The 16,137-nt window shown below is 37.9% G+C and overlaps 1 protein-coding gene across 7 annotated transcripts in view; it reads left to right on the top strand.

Moving 5' to 3' along the window:
• The window catches only part of LOC132900991 (cGMP-dependent 3',5'-cyclic phosphodiesterase), a 542,454-nt gene that overhangs the window by 377,771 nt on the left and 148,546 nt on the right, over positions 1 to 16,137 (top strand). For all 7 annotated transcript variants that reach the window (XM_060943407.1, XM_060943409.1, XM_060943411.1 and 4 more), the window contains one exon: positions 12,901 to 12,989. In XM_060943407.1, the coding sequence (XP_060799390.1) occupies positions 12,901 to 12,989 (89 nt within the window). The remainder of the gene's footprint in view (positions 1 to 12,900; positions 12,990 to 16,137) is intronic.

Here is a 16,137-nt window from a genome sequence, read left to right as displayed (position 1 = left end):
GTTATTACACTCAATCTCGTCGTATATGGCTTATAGCCAACTCGATGCTATGCACCTTGTTGGCTATCAGCTCATGCATGACTCGATTTCATGGAATAACTGTTAACAGCACCTGTTTTGACAGATCATGACATATCAGACACGTTCATGAATCAGAGTTATTTACGAATCAGACGCAGAGTTGTTTATGAATCAGATGCACAGTTGTTTATGAATCAGATGCACAGTTGTTTACGAATCAGACGCAGAGTCGTTTATGAATCAGATGCACAGTTGTTTATGAATCAGATGCACAGTTGTTTACGAATCAGACGCAGAGTCGTTTATGAATCAGATGCACAGTTGTTTATGAATCAGATGCACAGTTGTTTACGAATCAGATGCAGAGTTGTTTATGAATCAGATGCAGAGTTGTTTATGAATCAGATGCAGAGTTGTTTATGAATCAGACGCAGAATTGTTTATGAATCAGATGCACAGTTGTTTACGAATCAGACGCAGAGTCGTTTATGAATCAGATGCACAGTCGTTTATGAATCAGATGCACAGTTATTTACGAATCAGATGCAGAGTTGTTTATGAATCAGATGCAGAGTTGTTTATGAATCAGATGCAGAGTTGTTTATGAATCAGATGCAGAATTGTTTATGAATCAGACGCAGAATTGTTTATGAATCAGACGCAGAGTTAGTTATGAATCAGATACAGAGTTGTGTATGAGCAATCACAGACTAATTTAATGAATGAAATATGAATTTGTTTGTGAGCCAGACTCACCTGTGAATCTGTCACAGATTCATGAATTAGATTTGGATTCTTTCATGAATCAGACATGGCTTTGTACATACATCTTCCAGAAAAACAAGAATTTAGTTTTATATAATGATTTTAATACACAGAACAGGACAGTGTTCCAGCTCAGCCATGTGTAATAACATCATCCTAATTTACTCAGATGAGGGAAATCTAGAGCAAGTTGAAGTGTGGTAGATATTACTATCGGTTCAGGGTGATTAACGATGTGATTATATGAATTTGAGTGAGTGACGAGGACTTGTTAAAGGTTTATAAGGTTTAAAGGTTTATAAGGCTTTACCGTATAGGACTCAGTGATGTGGAACATATCTAACAGCGGGGCTCCAAATAATCCAGACTTCAGAGTGAAACATTTATATATAGAATTACAGCAATCACTGTGTAAAGATGATACAAACGAACCTAATTTACATTATATTACATGACATTAGATCAAAGATCTGATTATTATTAATAATACACTAAGTCTCAAAACTTTTTACTGCCAGGGACTTTTCCAGTGTATAAAATATTCCACAGACCCCCTTTAATATCACAGCACACACACTTAATGCACTACATTATTGTTTCTGTGGTAAAAGCTCACTGGCAGGGACTTATACAGATTAAAAACATGTGTAATCATTAATACGGTAAAGGTTTCTGTAAGAAGTTTTCCAACATCTTGAGGATAGATGAGTTCACCCTTTGTGGTTTCTCAGTAACATGAAAAGCTTTTCTGACTTATTAACTTCAAAAGAAAGAGAGAAAGGAGAGGCTGGTGAGGGAATGTCTGTTTATAGCTACTATAACATCAGTGAATACAAGAACTAACTTGTTTCACTGATGTTCCACAACATTAAATGTACAGTGGTGCTTGAAAGTTTGTGAACCCTTTAGAATTTTCTATATTTCTGTATAAATCTGACCTAAAACATCATCAGATTTTGACACAAGTCCTAAAAGTAGATAAAGAGAAACCAGTTAAACAAATGAGACAAAAATATTATACTTGGTCATTTATTTACTAAGGAAAATGATCCAATATTACATATCTGTGAGTGGCAAAAGTATGTGAACTCTAGGATAAGCAGTTAATTTGAAGGTGAAATTAGAGTCTGGTGTTTTCAATCAATGGGATGACAATCAGGTGTGAGTGGGCACCCTGTTTTATTTAAAGAACAGGGATCTATCAAAGTCTGATCTTCATAACACATGTTTGTGGAAGTGTATCATGGCACGAAGAAAGGAGATTTCTGAGGACCTCAGTAAAAGTGTTGTTGATGCTCATCAGGCTGGAAAAGGTTACAAAACCATCTCTAAAGAGTTTGGACTCCACCAATCCACAGTCAGACAGATTGTGTACAAACGGAGGAAATTCAAGACCATTGCTACCCTCCCCAGGAGTGGTCAACCAACAAAGATCACTCCAAGAGCAAGGCGTGTAATAGTCGGCGAGGTCACAAAGGACCTCAAGGTAAGTTCTAAGCAACTGAAGGCCTCTCTTACATTGGCTAATGTGAATGTTCATGAGTCCACCATCAGGAGGACACTGAGCAACAATGGTGTGCATGGCAGGGTTGCAAGGAGAAAGCCACTGTACTCCAAAAAGAACATTGCTGTTCATCTGCAGTTTGCTAAAAATCACTTGGACAAGCCAGAAGGCTATTGGAAAAATGTTTTGTGGATGGATGAGAGCAAAATAGAACTTTTTGGTTTAAATGGTGGTAGTATCATGGTGGTAGTATCATGGTTTGGGCCTGTTTTGCTGCATCTGGGCCAGGACGGCTTGCCATCATTGATGGAACAATGAATTCTGAATTATACCAGCAAATTCTAAAGGAAAATGTCAGGACATCTGTCCATGAACTGAATCTCAAGAGAAGGTGGGTCATACAGCAAGACAACGACCCTAAGTACACAAATTGTTCTACCAAAGAATGGTTAAAGAAGAATAAAGTTAATGTTTTGGAATGGCCAAGTCATGTTTTGGAATGGCCAAGTCAAAGTCCTGACCTTAATCCAGTCAAAATGTTGTGGAAGGACCTGAAGCGAGCAGTTCATGTGAGGAAACCCACCAACATCCCAGAGTTGAAGCTGTTCTGTACGGAGGAATGGGCTAAAATTCCTCCAAGCTGGTGTGCAGGACTGATCGACAGTTACCGCAAATGTTTAGTTGCAGTTATTGCTGCACAGGGGGGTCACACCAGATACTGAAAGCAAAGGTTCACATACTTTTGCCACTCACAGATATGTAATATTGGCTCATTTTCCTCAATAAATAAATGACCAAGTATAATATTTTTGTCTCATTTGTTTAACTGGGTTCTCTTTATCTACTTTTAGGACTTGTGTGAAAATCTGATGATGTTTTAGGTCATATTTATTCAGAAATATAGAAAATTCTAAAGGGTTCACAAACTTTCAAGCACCACTGTAGCTAGAAATGGATAAAAAATTATGATGTGCCAGTCTTTAATAAATGAAAGATTTAAAATATATTTGGCAAATTGTTGTGATAATACTGTAAGAGGAATAAAACATTTAATTAAGTAATTAACTGATCTCCAGAATATGTTTCAATTCAAGAAATTGTATTTCCTTTTGCATAGACACAATATACGAAACAAGTGTTATTTTATTGGTCTCATATTATGTTTTATGACTTAAAATGTGTGTTTTTATGCAAAACACACTCACACAAATATACGCACATGCACGCACGCACACACACACACACACACACACAGTATGTGCAGTACACTTCTCCTTGACATTTGGTTAAATTAAAATGGCCGAGGCAAGCTGCTCTGCACTAAACACACACACACACACACACACACACACTGACAGCCGCATGCCGGTGTGGTGTGTAAGTACGAGAACAGTTCACCAGGTGCTTAATTGGGGTTGCACTGTTCTGTCGCCGTGGCGATTAACAAAGCCTGCGGCGTGATTAGGGTGCTTTGCATTTAATTAACCTCACACACAGTATACACACACAGACACACACTACTCACTCACTACTCTCTCTCGCGCACACACACACACACACACACACACACACACACACACACACTTATGGTGCATTCAGAACAAAGGCAGCTTGAATGTCAAAGCAACAGGAAGTTGTTCACTACCTTCGTCAACTTTGTAGGATTAGGCTATGTTTTCACCTTCATTTGTTTGTTTGTTTGTTCCCAATGTAAGTCAAAAAGTAGTGAACGGATTTTGATGAAATTTTGAGATAACGTGGACCACAGGCCAAGGACCAATTGATTAGATTTTGATGCAAATCCGAATATGTAGCTTGGCGAAGGTATGCACTCTACCTAGTGTCCCTCTCATTTTCTATGTGATCCAGTGTCTCTCAGCGGCGAGCAGCAGCATGACTGTTGCCAGTGGGGCATCAGGATAAAGTTGAAGTCTGGGCAACTTTATGGTAATGAGAACACAGTGGTGTAAATTTTGGTTTCGTTTAAACCATTCTCAAGCGCAATGGAGGAGAAATTAATAACTGCAGTGGTGATTTTCCCCATTATTTTTGATGTGGGGCGGCACGGTGGTGTAGTGGTTAGCGCTGTCGCCTCACAGCAAGAAGGTCCTGGGTTCGAGCCCCGGGGCCGGCGAGGGCCTTTCTGTGTGGAGTTTGCATGTTCTCCCCGTGTCCGCGTGGGTTTCCTCCGGGTGCTCCGGTTTCCCCCACAGTCCAAAGACATGCAGGTTAGGTTAACTGGTGACTCTAAATTGAGCGTAGGTGTGAATGTGAGTGTGAATGGTTGTCTGTGTCTATGTGTCAGCCCTGTGATGACCTGGCGACTTGTCCAGGGTGTACCCCGCCTTTCGCCCGTAGTCAGCTGGGATAGGCTCCAGCTTGCCTGCGACCCTGTAGAAGGATAAAGCGGCTAGAGATAATGAGATGAGATGAGATGAGATTTTTGATGTGCCCCTGTTTGTAATACTATTTAGAGGCAACATTGTCACTCTAGAATGCTTGCTTTTAAGCAGGAATGCAATCGATAGGCTCAAAACAACACCAATTTGACCAATTACAGTAATTAGCCACTAAAATTCAACCAGGACCAGGAAACAGTTACTTTAATGTAGACTGGGCACAGAGTAACATTAATGTTAATTAAAGACAAAGATGAATAAGCTTGTATAAACTGCATGTTGAAATTTGATTTAGCATCAACACAAACGGCACACCACTCAAATGTTTTTTAATTAGTTTATGTTGTTAGTTTGTTTCCTTAACAAACATCCATTGTAATTGTTTATTATTTTCCTTCATCAACCAATTTCTTACTTTCACATTTAAAAGGTTTCATAAGGTTCACTTATACCCTACTTGTGGTCAGTTGGCACAAAGATACCAGCTGACATCTGTTTACTTTTGCTTGAAAAATCAAAGGTAGACTTGCCTTTCAGATTTTTCAAGTGTAGATCATAAAAATAATTTTCCCCAACACCCAATTATTTTTGTTTAGTGGGCTGAAAGCTACTGAATTCGAATCACAGACTTCCAATTTTATTCTTTTTTTTGTTTGTTTGTTTGTTTTTTAAAATAGAACAATTAGAGCCACGTGGTCCTAAATTCTCTGCTATTTTTTCCTGCTTCACCATGATGCAATACAAGATACTACTTCATGCATCATGTGGTGGGCTTTCCCTGTTCGCATAAGGCATTGTGGGATACAAATTTGAAACAGGAGAGAAAAATGGAGGACGTTAGTGTGAGAATGAAACGTAAAAGATTGACTGCAGTAATGGAAAGTGAGAAGAAAAGATGTTATTTTGCGAAGGAAGAGAAACGAAGGACCAAACTAATAAATATCGGCAGTCAGCAAGAACCTCAGTGTGATCAGCTGTTTGTTTAGCGACAGAATGATGGAACTGTCAGTGCACCTGTAGATGGCAGTAATGCAACAGTGTGGATTCCAGCTGCCATAAAACCCAAAAGAAGAAGAAAGTAAAGCATGTGCATGTGCACACAGACTTCCTCAGTCTGCTTGACTGCATGAAGCGAACGATTTCATGCACATTATTTGCTCAGGAATCCCTTCAAATTAAATAACTTCCCAACCACAGAATGGCTCGTATTTTTTTAAGATATTATAGAAATAAACATATATCACAATGACCAAATTTCAGAGGGAACTAAATTTCACTGATTTTATGAAATCAAAAGGCCGTCTACTTTTAAGTTTGTAAGATGAAGTGTTCAGAACGAACTTGTAGCTGTCTATTTCATCTACGTCATGGAACGTCCATGAACTCAACATTATCAGAGTTAATTTTGATGCTCTCCCCATGTTTGTTCTGAATGTACCATTATAGAGAGCAGACTCCTGTTTACTGATTGTTCTTAAACTCCTTGTGCACTTCAGTACTCTGGTCTCTCGTACTGAATATGTTTATCTCCCTAAAGACAAACTAACAAACATAACAACAGTCATGCAAACATACAGTGGTGCTTGAAAGTTTGTGAACCCTTTAGAATTGTCTATATTTCTGCATAAATATGACCTAAAACATCATCAGATTTTCACACAAGTCCTAAAAATAGATAAAGAGAAACCAGTTAAACAAATGAGACAAAAATATTATACTTGGTCATTTATTTACTAAGGAAAATGATCCAATATTACATATCTGTGAGTGGCAAAAGTACTGTATGTGAACCTCTAGGATAAGCAGTTAATTTGAAGGTGAAATTAGAGTCCGGTGTTTTCAATCAATGGGATGACAATCAGGTATGAGTGGGCACCCTGTTTTATTTAAAGAACAGGGATCTATCAAAGTCTGATCTTCACAACACATGTTTGTGGAAGTGTATCATGGCACGAAGAAAGGAGATTTCTGAGGACCTCAGTAAAAGTGTTGTTGATGCTCATCTGGCTGGAAAAGGTTACAAAACCATCTCTAAAGAGTTTGGACTCCACCAATCCACAGTCAGACAGATTGTGTACAAACGGAGGAAATTCAAGACCATTGCTACCCTCCCCAGGAGTGGTCGACCAACAAAGATCACTCCAAGAGCAAGGTGTGTAATAGTTGGTGAGGTCACAAAGGACCCCAGGGTAAGTTCTAAGCAACTGAAGGCCTCTCTTACATTGGCTAATGTTAATGTTCATGAGTCCACCATCAGGAGAATACTGAGCAACAATGGTGTGCATGGCAGGGTTGCAAGGAGAAAGCCACTGCACTCCAAAAAGAACATTGCTGCTCATCTGCAGTTTGCTAAAGATCACTTGGACAAGCCAGAAGGCTGTTGGAAAAATGTTTTGTGGATGGATGAGAGCAAAATAGAACTTTTTGGTTTAAATGAGAAGTGTTATGTTTGGAGAAAGGAAAACACTGCATTCCAGCATAAGAACCTTATCCCATCTATGAAACATGGTGGTGGTAGTATCATGGTTTGGGCCTGTTGTGCTGCATCTGGGCCAGGACAGCTTGCCATCATTGATGGAACAATGAATTCTGAATTATACCAGCGAATTCTAAAGGAAAATGTCAGGACATCTGTCCATGAACTGACTCTCAAGAGAAGGTGGGTCATGCAGCAAGACAACGACCCTAAGCACACAAGTCGTTCTACCAAAGAATGTTTAAAGAAGAATAAAGTTAATATTTTGGAATGGCCAAGTCAAAGTCCTGACCTTAATCCAGTCAAAATATTGTGGAAGGACCTGAAGCGAGCAGTTCATGTGAGGAAACCCACCAACATCCCAGAGTTGAAGCTGTTCTGTACGGAGGAATGGGCTAAAATTCCTCCAAGCCGGTGTGCAGGACTGATCGACAGTTACCGGAGACGTTTAGTTGCAGTTATTGCTGCACAGGGGGGTCACACCAGATACTGAAAGCAAAGGTTCACATACTTTTGCCACTCACAGATATGTAATATTGGCTCATTTTCCTCAATAAATAAATGAGCAAGTATAATATTTTTGTCTCATTTGTTTAACTGGGTTCTCTTTATCTACTCTGAGGACTTGTGTGAAAATCTGATCATATTTATGCAGAAATATAGAAAATTCTAAAGGGTTCACAAACTTTCAAGCACCACTGTAAATATTACTAAATATTATTAAAGATTCATGGGAACAGTGGAGAAGAATGTTTAGCTCTGTTTGGGTTGTTATATTTTCACACCAACTGAATGAGTGGCGGAGATGACAAAGACTAAACAATCACATATTAATAATCAGCATCCCTTCGATATCCTCCATTGTTCCTGTGTGTCACGGTGATGGTGTCATGCAGTGTTGCTGTGACAACCAGCTACATTTATGTACTGTGGAAAAGGAAGCACCTGATAGCAAAAGCGAGTCAAGTCGAGTCAGTGCCATGCAGTGGAAAAGTGTCCATTAGAGCCCTTTCTTATCCAGAGAACCTTTTTTTTCTATGAAGGTGTTTGTTAACTGTTCCATGTGCAGTACAAACTCCACATGAATGCTCATTATTTTCTTCATATTAACACTCATTAACATTTAGCTTCTTGCTACTTGCCGAACTCTTTGTTTTTCAAGGTTTCATTGGATCCATAATTGTTCTTAGCTAATAAAAAGGGTTCTACTTGGAAACCCTGAAGACAGATCACTTTATTAATCCCAGAAGGAAATTCACAATTTGGAGAAATATTAATTGCATAAATTTTCTGGTTCTTGGTTTAATTGAAGTCAAACATGGTCATTTTAGGTGTTTCAGGTGCTCTTTTACTACAGTGGATGTTTAGGTTCATGAGTTTTCACTACTTTTTTCCTAAGTGTGTAAATTTACAGGTAGGTGAGTTTTATAAACATGGTGCTCTCACATGATTTTCCAAGGTTCTTGTGTGTGTGTGTGTGTGTGTGTGTGTGTGTGTGTGTGTGTGTGTGTGTGTGTGTGTGCAAAAGAAGGTGAACTTTATGCATGATGGATTCCAGAGAGGTTTGTTTAAAACTTGCAGAGTTTTCAGTTGACTTGTGGTGAAGATGTTCCTCCGGTTATAAATAGGACATTTGTAGGAGGAAAATCTCCAGATTGGCATTTGGATGAGAAACTTCCTGCTTTAATTCTACTTCCAGCCAATAGAATTCATCAGCCATTTCCTTCCGCACAGTGTGAGGAACCTGCCAAGCTTTTCACAACGCCAAGCATTGTGTATTGTCTAATGAAAGTTTCAATGATGGTGGCGGAGATTAGAGATGATGTTAAACAGGGGATAGTTTTAAAGAACAATTTACAAAACACACACGGATAATGAGGTCACTCATATAAGAGTTGAACACAGGATTCCTTTTTTTAATTGAGAGAAAACACAAAGACAAATAATAAAGATTTCAAGAAATTTAAGCTTGAGGATAAAATCCTAATAATGAAAAGGAAAAGATTGCAGTATTACATCATTGTATTGTGTTGTATTTTCTCACAAACTTATTATTAAAATTATTATATTTATAATATAGTTATAGTTCTCAGATTTATTGAGCATATGTGCTCAGTTGAATTGAACAAATTTAATTCAAATTTAAACCTAGAATGTCACTCGGTAGAGTTCATACCTCCATTAATCTCATCTCATCAAAATCAAATCAATTGAACCTAGGATAATACTAAAGCTGTACAGCAAATTTCATCAAGATCCATTTACTACTTTTTGAGTTATTTTGGGGACAGCAAAAAAACCAAACAAACAAACAAAAAAATCCTGGATCCGCATACCTATCTGGATTTGCATCAGAATCGAATCAATTGTTCCTTGGCCCATGCCCCACCTTTCCTCAAAATTACATCAAAATCTGTTTGCTATTTTTTGAGTTACACTAGGAAGAGACAAACAAACAAACAAACAAACAAACAGGTTAAAAACTTCCTCCAACAAAGTTGGCAGAGGTAATTAAAAAAAAAAAAGTCAGTGAATAAATAAACTGAACTTGGACCTCATGTGTTCCATCAGCTGAAATTTCAAGTATAAAAAGCTGGAATAAAAAGGCAAAATATTATCATAAATTTAAATAATGAGCTTAACGTTTGAATAAATGCATATGCTTGGAGGAGTTTTATTTTGAAATTTATTTTCGAGTTAATGAAGTTCCTGGCTGCAAAAAGTTTACTTCTATCCATTTGTTAAGTCTGAGATCAGTAGACATTTCCAGGGTCAAACTTCCCTTCAGTATTGCCAATGTAGAACTTTGTCACTAAATTTGGCAATTTTTTACACCCCTTTAACGACTTCACTTTAAAACAAACAAACAAACAAAAAGCCCAGTGGCAAATCCAGCAACTTTTTCAGCACACATTATATTAGTGACTGTCTTGAACTCGATACGACTCTCCAGCTCACATCACAGTGTCACGCCCGACTTGCGCTTGCAACCAATCACTGATAACCATAGTCCTACCCACAACCAATCACTGATCACCACTGTTTGTTCCACCCTCTCGCCCTTTTGTTCTTCATTTTAAACTTTATTTTTGGAGAAATTACATTTTATAAGTATTTAAAGCAAGTAACCTTTTTTTTCCTTCATGGCAGTTGCATAGATTTTTGGACTCAGATCTATTCATACAATGAGGCACTCACTACTGCAGCATGTAGAGAAGATGAGGCTTGGCCCTGGTACATCATAGCTTAATGAGTGGATATTGCTGAGTTTCACGTGACGTCACATTAGTTATTCAAAACTTTAGCTGGTGCTTTACCAAAGCTCAGTTGACTAAATGTTTGTACGGAGAAGGTGCATTGCTCACATGAAAAATGCCTTATGCTTGCGTTGTTTTAGGTTGTTTGAATCGATCAAATCGTGAAACTGATAATTTCTTTAGGGTTCCCATGAACTAATAAAAAAAGGGTGAACGAACACAGGATTTCACAAAAAGACGTGGAGAAAGGTGGCTTTTGAACCTCTCACTGAAATCGAAGGGAGTCGAGTCGAAGCATGCTAGGTGAAAGGTTTGTATTTCCCTCTCAGCTGTCCTTAGTGTTTTCCAAGTACTTTTCTTGCTATGTGTCATTATTTTACGGTACTTTTTTAGTCCTGAAGCGCTAAAGTCCCTAGCCATTTCTTTGTTTACTCCTCCCGTCTCACAAAGTCCATATGCATGAAGGTCACGACAGAATTCTTACCCAGCCATACAGTTACAATGTGCCGTGATCACTTCTCCGTCTTGTTTAACTAAGATCCAGGTTTTTGTTTAACTAAGATCCAGATCTTTAAAGTTATCACTAGTTGTTTACACAATGGTAGCCTTTAGATCACCAGCTATTTCACTTCTGGTAAAACTAAGAAAAGTCACGTGACTGAAACCCAGTAATTTGTGTAAAATGCTGTTTGTAAGGAAAAATATTTGGGTAGCTACAATCACTGAAATATACACAAAGGAGAGAAAAAATAGAAAGAAAAAACATTATTACTGTATTTGTATTGTTTCTGTATTGCTGATGATACTGCTACTATTGCTGATATTGATATTGTTGATGATACTGATAATAAAGATAACAACCAGAGTTTTAACAAAGGAAACTGAAACTGAAATTTGGGTGAAATTTCACGGTGTGGTCAAGGTTTAGGAATATTGAAAATGTTCTATCTTTTTTTTTTTGCTAGAATGCAGCACATTCCTATAGATGTGTTAAATATACACAGTATGGATACCATGTAAAGGTATAGGAGAATGAACACTGAAGGAAAACAGATGTGATTTGTGAGTTTAGGGATAACATATTAATGTTCAACTAACTCAGATTAAAGAAAACAATCCAAGTTGAGCATGTGGCGTCATGTCAGTACACACCACTCACACCACCCAAAGAGTAAATAAATAAGTTTCTAGTTGTACTTACATCAAATCAACCAACAAGTTAGTTAGTTAGTTACATCCTTAAAGGAACAGTCCACCCTACTTCCATAATGAAATATGCTCTTATCTGAATTGAGACGAGCTGCTCCGTACCTCTCCGAGCTTTGCGCGACCTCCCAGTCAGTCAGACGCAGTCAGACGCGCTGTCACTCCTGTTAGCAATGTAGCTAGGCTCAGTATGGCCAATGGTATTTTTTGGGGCTGTAGTTAGATGCGACCAAACTCTTCTGCGTTTTTCCTGTTTACATAGGTTTATATGACCAGTGATATGAAACAAGTTCAGTTACACAAATTGAAACGTAGCAATTTTCTATGCAATGGAAAGTCCGCACTATAATGACAGGCGTACTAACACCTTCTGCGCGCTTCGGCAGCGCATTGATATCTGAGCTCCGTATCAATGCGCTGCTGAAGCGCGCAGAAGGTGTTAGTACGCCTGTCATTATAGTGCGGACTTTCCATAGCATAGAAAATCGCTACGTTTCAATTTGTGTAACTGAACTTGTTTCATATCACTGGTCATATAAACCTATGTAAACAGGAAAAACGCGGAAGAGTTTGGTCGCATCTAACTACAGCCCCCAAAAATACCATTGGCCATACTGAGCCTAGCTACATTGCTAACAGGAGTGACAGCGCGTCTGACTGCGTCTGACTGACTGGGAGGTCGCGCAAAGCTCGGAGAGGTACGGAGCAGCTCGTCTCAATTCAGATAAGAGCATATTTCATTATGGAAGTACAGTGGACTGTTCCTTTAACTTTGCTGATCTGAAATTAAATACAATATAGACTCATGATAACTAATGTTACCTTATACGGTAGCATGTTGCTACTGGTAACAAAACACTTTCATAGCTTTGTAGCTCAAATGTTCAAAGTTAAAAAAAAAAAACTACATGATTCTGAGTAAAGTCAACATAACAAGTGGAAAGTAGCATCAGAACAAACATCACAGGACAAAAAAATCTAACACTAACATTTTAAATGACAGTTTTTCGAAATTGTTAAGAATGATTACATTGTTGGTTGCAATTTTGTTCCAAGCAAAATTCTGTTTGTTTCTGGAGCATGACTTAAAAGTGAAAAATTATAAATTGAAAAATCTTAATTTCTTAAAATTACAGAAATCCAATATGTTACAATTCCAGGTTCTTTTATTCAAGACTGATACAGCAAGCTGTGTAATGTTTTTGATCAGCAGATATTTTGTCACAGATGTGTATTTCATGTGTATATGAATGTGTGTGTATGCGCTCTCAGGAGAGTGTGTTCGTGTATCTGCTGGAGGCCGAGTCTCAGATGCGATGTGAAGATCCACCTCATGACCTTCATGCAGAAGGCAAGCTCAGGTAAGTGGGCGTGGCAAAGGACTGGGAAAAGGGAAAACTCTGTGTGTGTGTGTGTGTGTGTGTGTGTGTGTGTGTGTGTGTGTGTGTGTGTGTGTGTGTGTGTGAGAGTGTGTAGATTCTCATAAACTATGAGCTTCATTAAACCTGTGATGGCTCTATCTCACTAAAACACAAGACAGTGGCAGATTCATGACATCATCAATAAACATAAAACCTTTTGGAGATGGCGTAAAGGACGGGCACACACACACACACACACGATATCCTGCCATTCTCATCATTTAGGTCTTTTATTTATGGTTTTAATTTCCACCATTTCATTTTCTCTTGTAGAAGGTGTGTGTGTGTGTGTGTGTGTGTGTGTGTGTGTGTGTGTGTGTGTGTGTGAGAGAGAGAGAGAGACAGAGAGTGTTGAAATGCACTTCTGTTTGGTGGCTTGAGGGCAGTTTGTGAATTACAGAGTTCTGTATTGTTTCATGAGTTCCTGTTCAGTGTGGTTCTCGTTTATCTGCCCCAGTGAAAACTCACAAGTCCTGGTTTAATGTGGGAAAAGTATTTAATCACTTCTGCACACATCTACAGTTCACGTCTAGAATTCCTAATCTATTGTGATTCTGTGATTTTAACTATTTTAATGCCTTGTACAACCCCAATTCCAAAAAAGTTGGGACACTGTGTAAAACATAAATAAAAACAGAATATGAAGATTTGCAAATCATAGAAACCCTATATTTCATTGAAAATAGTACAAATACAACATATCAAATGTTGAAACTGAGAAATTGTATTGTTTTTCGAAAAATATATACTCACTTTGAATTTGATGTCAGCAACACGTTTCAGAAAAGTTGGGACAGGGGCAACAAAAGACTGAAAAAGTTGTGTAATGCTAAAAAAACCTAATTTGGTTAATTGGCAACAGGTCAGTAAGATGATTGAGTATAAAAATAGCATCCCAGAGAAGCGAACTCTCTTAGAAATAAAGATGGCAAGGGGTTCACCGCTCTGTGAAAGACTGCATGAGCAAACAATGCAACAATTTAAGAATAACATTCCTTGATGTAAAATTGCAAAGAATTTGTGGGTCACATCATTTATGGTACATAATATCATTAAAAGATTCAGAGAATCTGGAGAAATCTCTGTATGCAAGAGACAAGGCTGAAAACTGACATTGGATGCCTGTGATCTTCAGGCCCTCAGGAGACACTGCATTAAAAGCAGACACGTGTCTGTAGTGGAAATCACTGTATGGGCTCAGGAACACTTCAGAAAACCATCGTCTGTGAAAACAGTTCATTACTGCATCCACAAATGCAAGTTAAAACCAGATATAAATAATATCCATAAACACCGCCACCTTCTCTGGGCCCAGGCTCTTTTATGATGGACTGAGGCAAAGTGGAAAATTGTCCCGAGGTCTGACAAACCAAAAGTAGAAATTCTTTTTAGAAATCATGGATGCAACATCCTCACCTAAAGAGGAGAGGGACCATCTGGCTTGTTGTCAGTGCACAGTTCAAAAGCTGGCATCTGTGATGGTATGAGGGGGCATTAGGGCACATGACATGGGGAGCTTGTACATCTGGGAAGGCATACTGAATGATATATACACATTTCAGAGCAATATGCTGCCATCCAGACAAAATCTTTTCTCAGGGAAGGCCTTCCTTCTTTCAGCAAGACAATGCCACACCACTTTCTGCACATATTAAAACTGCATGGCTCTGTAGTAAAAGAGTCCAGGTGCTAAACTGGCCTGCCTGCAGTCCAGACCTGCCTTGAAGTGCAAAATATGACAAAGAAGACCCCAAACTGTTGAGCAACTGAAATTGTATATCCAGCAAGAATGGGACAACATTTCTCTTTCAAAACTACAGTAATTGGTCTCCTCAGTTCCTAAATGTTTACAGAGTGTTGTTAAAAGTAGAGGTGATGCAACACAGTGGTAAACATGCCCGTCTTAACATTTTTGAAACGTGTTGCTGACATCAAATTTAAAATGAGCATATATTAAAAAAAACATAAAATTTCTCAGTTTCAATATTTGATATGTTGTCTTTGTACTATTTTCAATGAAATGTAGGGTTTCCATGATTTGCAAATTTCCATTCATGTTTTAGACAGTGTCCAAACTTTTTTGGAATTGGGGTTGTACATTTTTGTGGAGAATTTCAGTTCTTGACTTTTCAATCCCTGTGATTCTTGACATTCTGGGGTATCATCCTTGGGTCATTCCATGCCAAATCAACAAGAGGTTATGCTCGACCATCTCAGATTTCAATGAAATTTGGAGGGCTCAGAGAAGTTAATCCCCAAAACTTGAGCTTCCTATCACCAATAGTTTCAGAGATACAGGCATTTGAATTTTTCGATTTTTTTGTTTTTTGCTCAAAACATACATATTTCAAAGTGCAATATAATCTTTATTATGCAAGATAGAAACCTAAAATTTTGCACAGAGAGACTCAATGTCTTGTACTACAAGCTTCAACTTAGAATTTCAATGGTCATTGTATATTAGATGGTGATTTTAACAAGGAAATTAAAGACAAATTTGCATTTTTTGCATTTTTAACTCATTCTGGAAGCTTGCCTGTGGCAGTAATGCTGAAACTAAGAATGTTATTCAAATCTACACAGAAATATCTACCAATTTCAGTTTTACCAAGTCTCCACTATTCCTAGTTTGTCTGTAATAGGGTTTTGAAATTCGCCTATTTCTAAAACATGCCATTTTCAGTAGCAAGAAATCCAATGTGGGATAGCAGTTAGGAACTTGTAAAATTTTTTTCAGTAATCCCCAAGACCCATATTTTATATTTCCAAATTTTTGTTCTGTGTCTCTCAAGTATTTTTAAACTACAGGGGTTTAAAAAATCCATTTTCACCAAATTCGAATTTTTGATATATTTTCATATAACTGATATTTGAGGGTTAATAAATGCTTCAATAAGGCTCAAGTAGGTTAGGAGACATGTTTCTTCCTCAATTTTAAATAAAATTTCAATTAATGCTCAGTATTAATTATTTGTAAATTGATTTTAATCTAAGACTGTGTAACATTAGCAATCAATGACCAGCTATTGTGTACCAATCAACAGCCAGCCTTATCAATATCAACACAGCACAATAGGTGACCTTTGAT

Source organism: Neoarius graeffei, chromosome 16, assembly GCF_027579695.1.
Source record: "Neoarius graeffei isolate fNeoGra1 chromosome 16, fNeoGra1.pri, whole genome shotgun sequence".
NCBI lineage: Eukaryota > Metazoa > Chordata > Actinopteri > Siluriformes > Ariidae > Neoarius > Neoarius graeffei.
The sequence above is the reverse complement of the archived record's forward strand: the minus strand, read 5'-3'. Positions and strand labels throughout refer to the sequence as shown.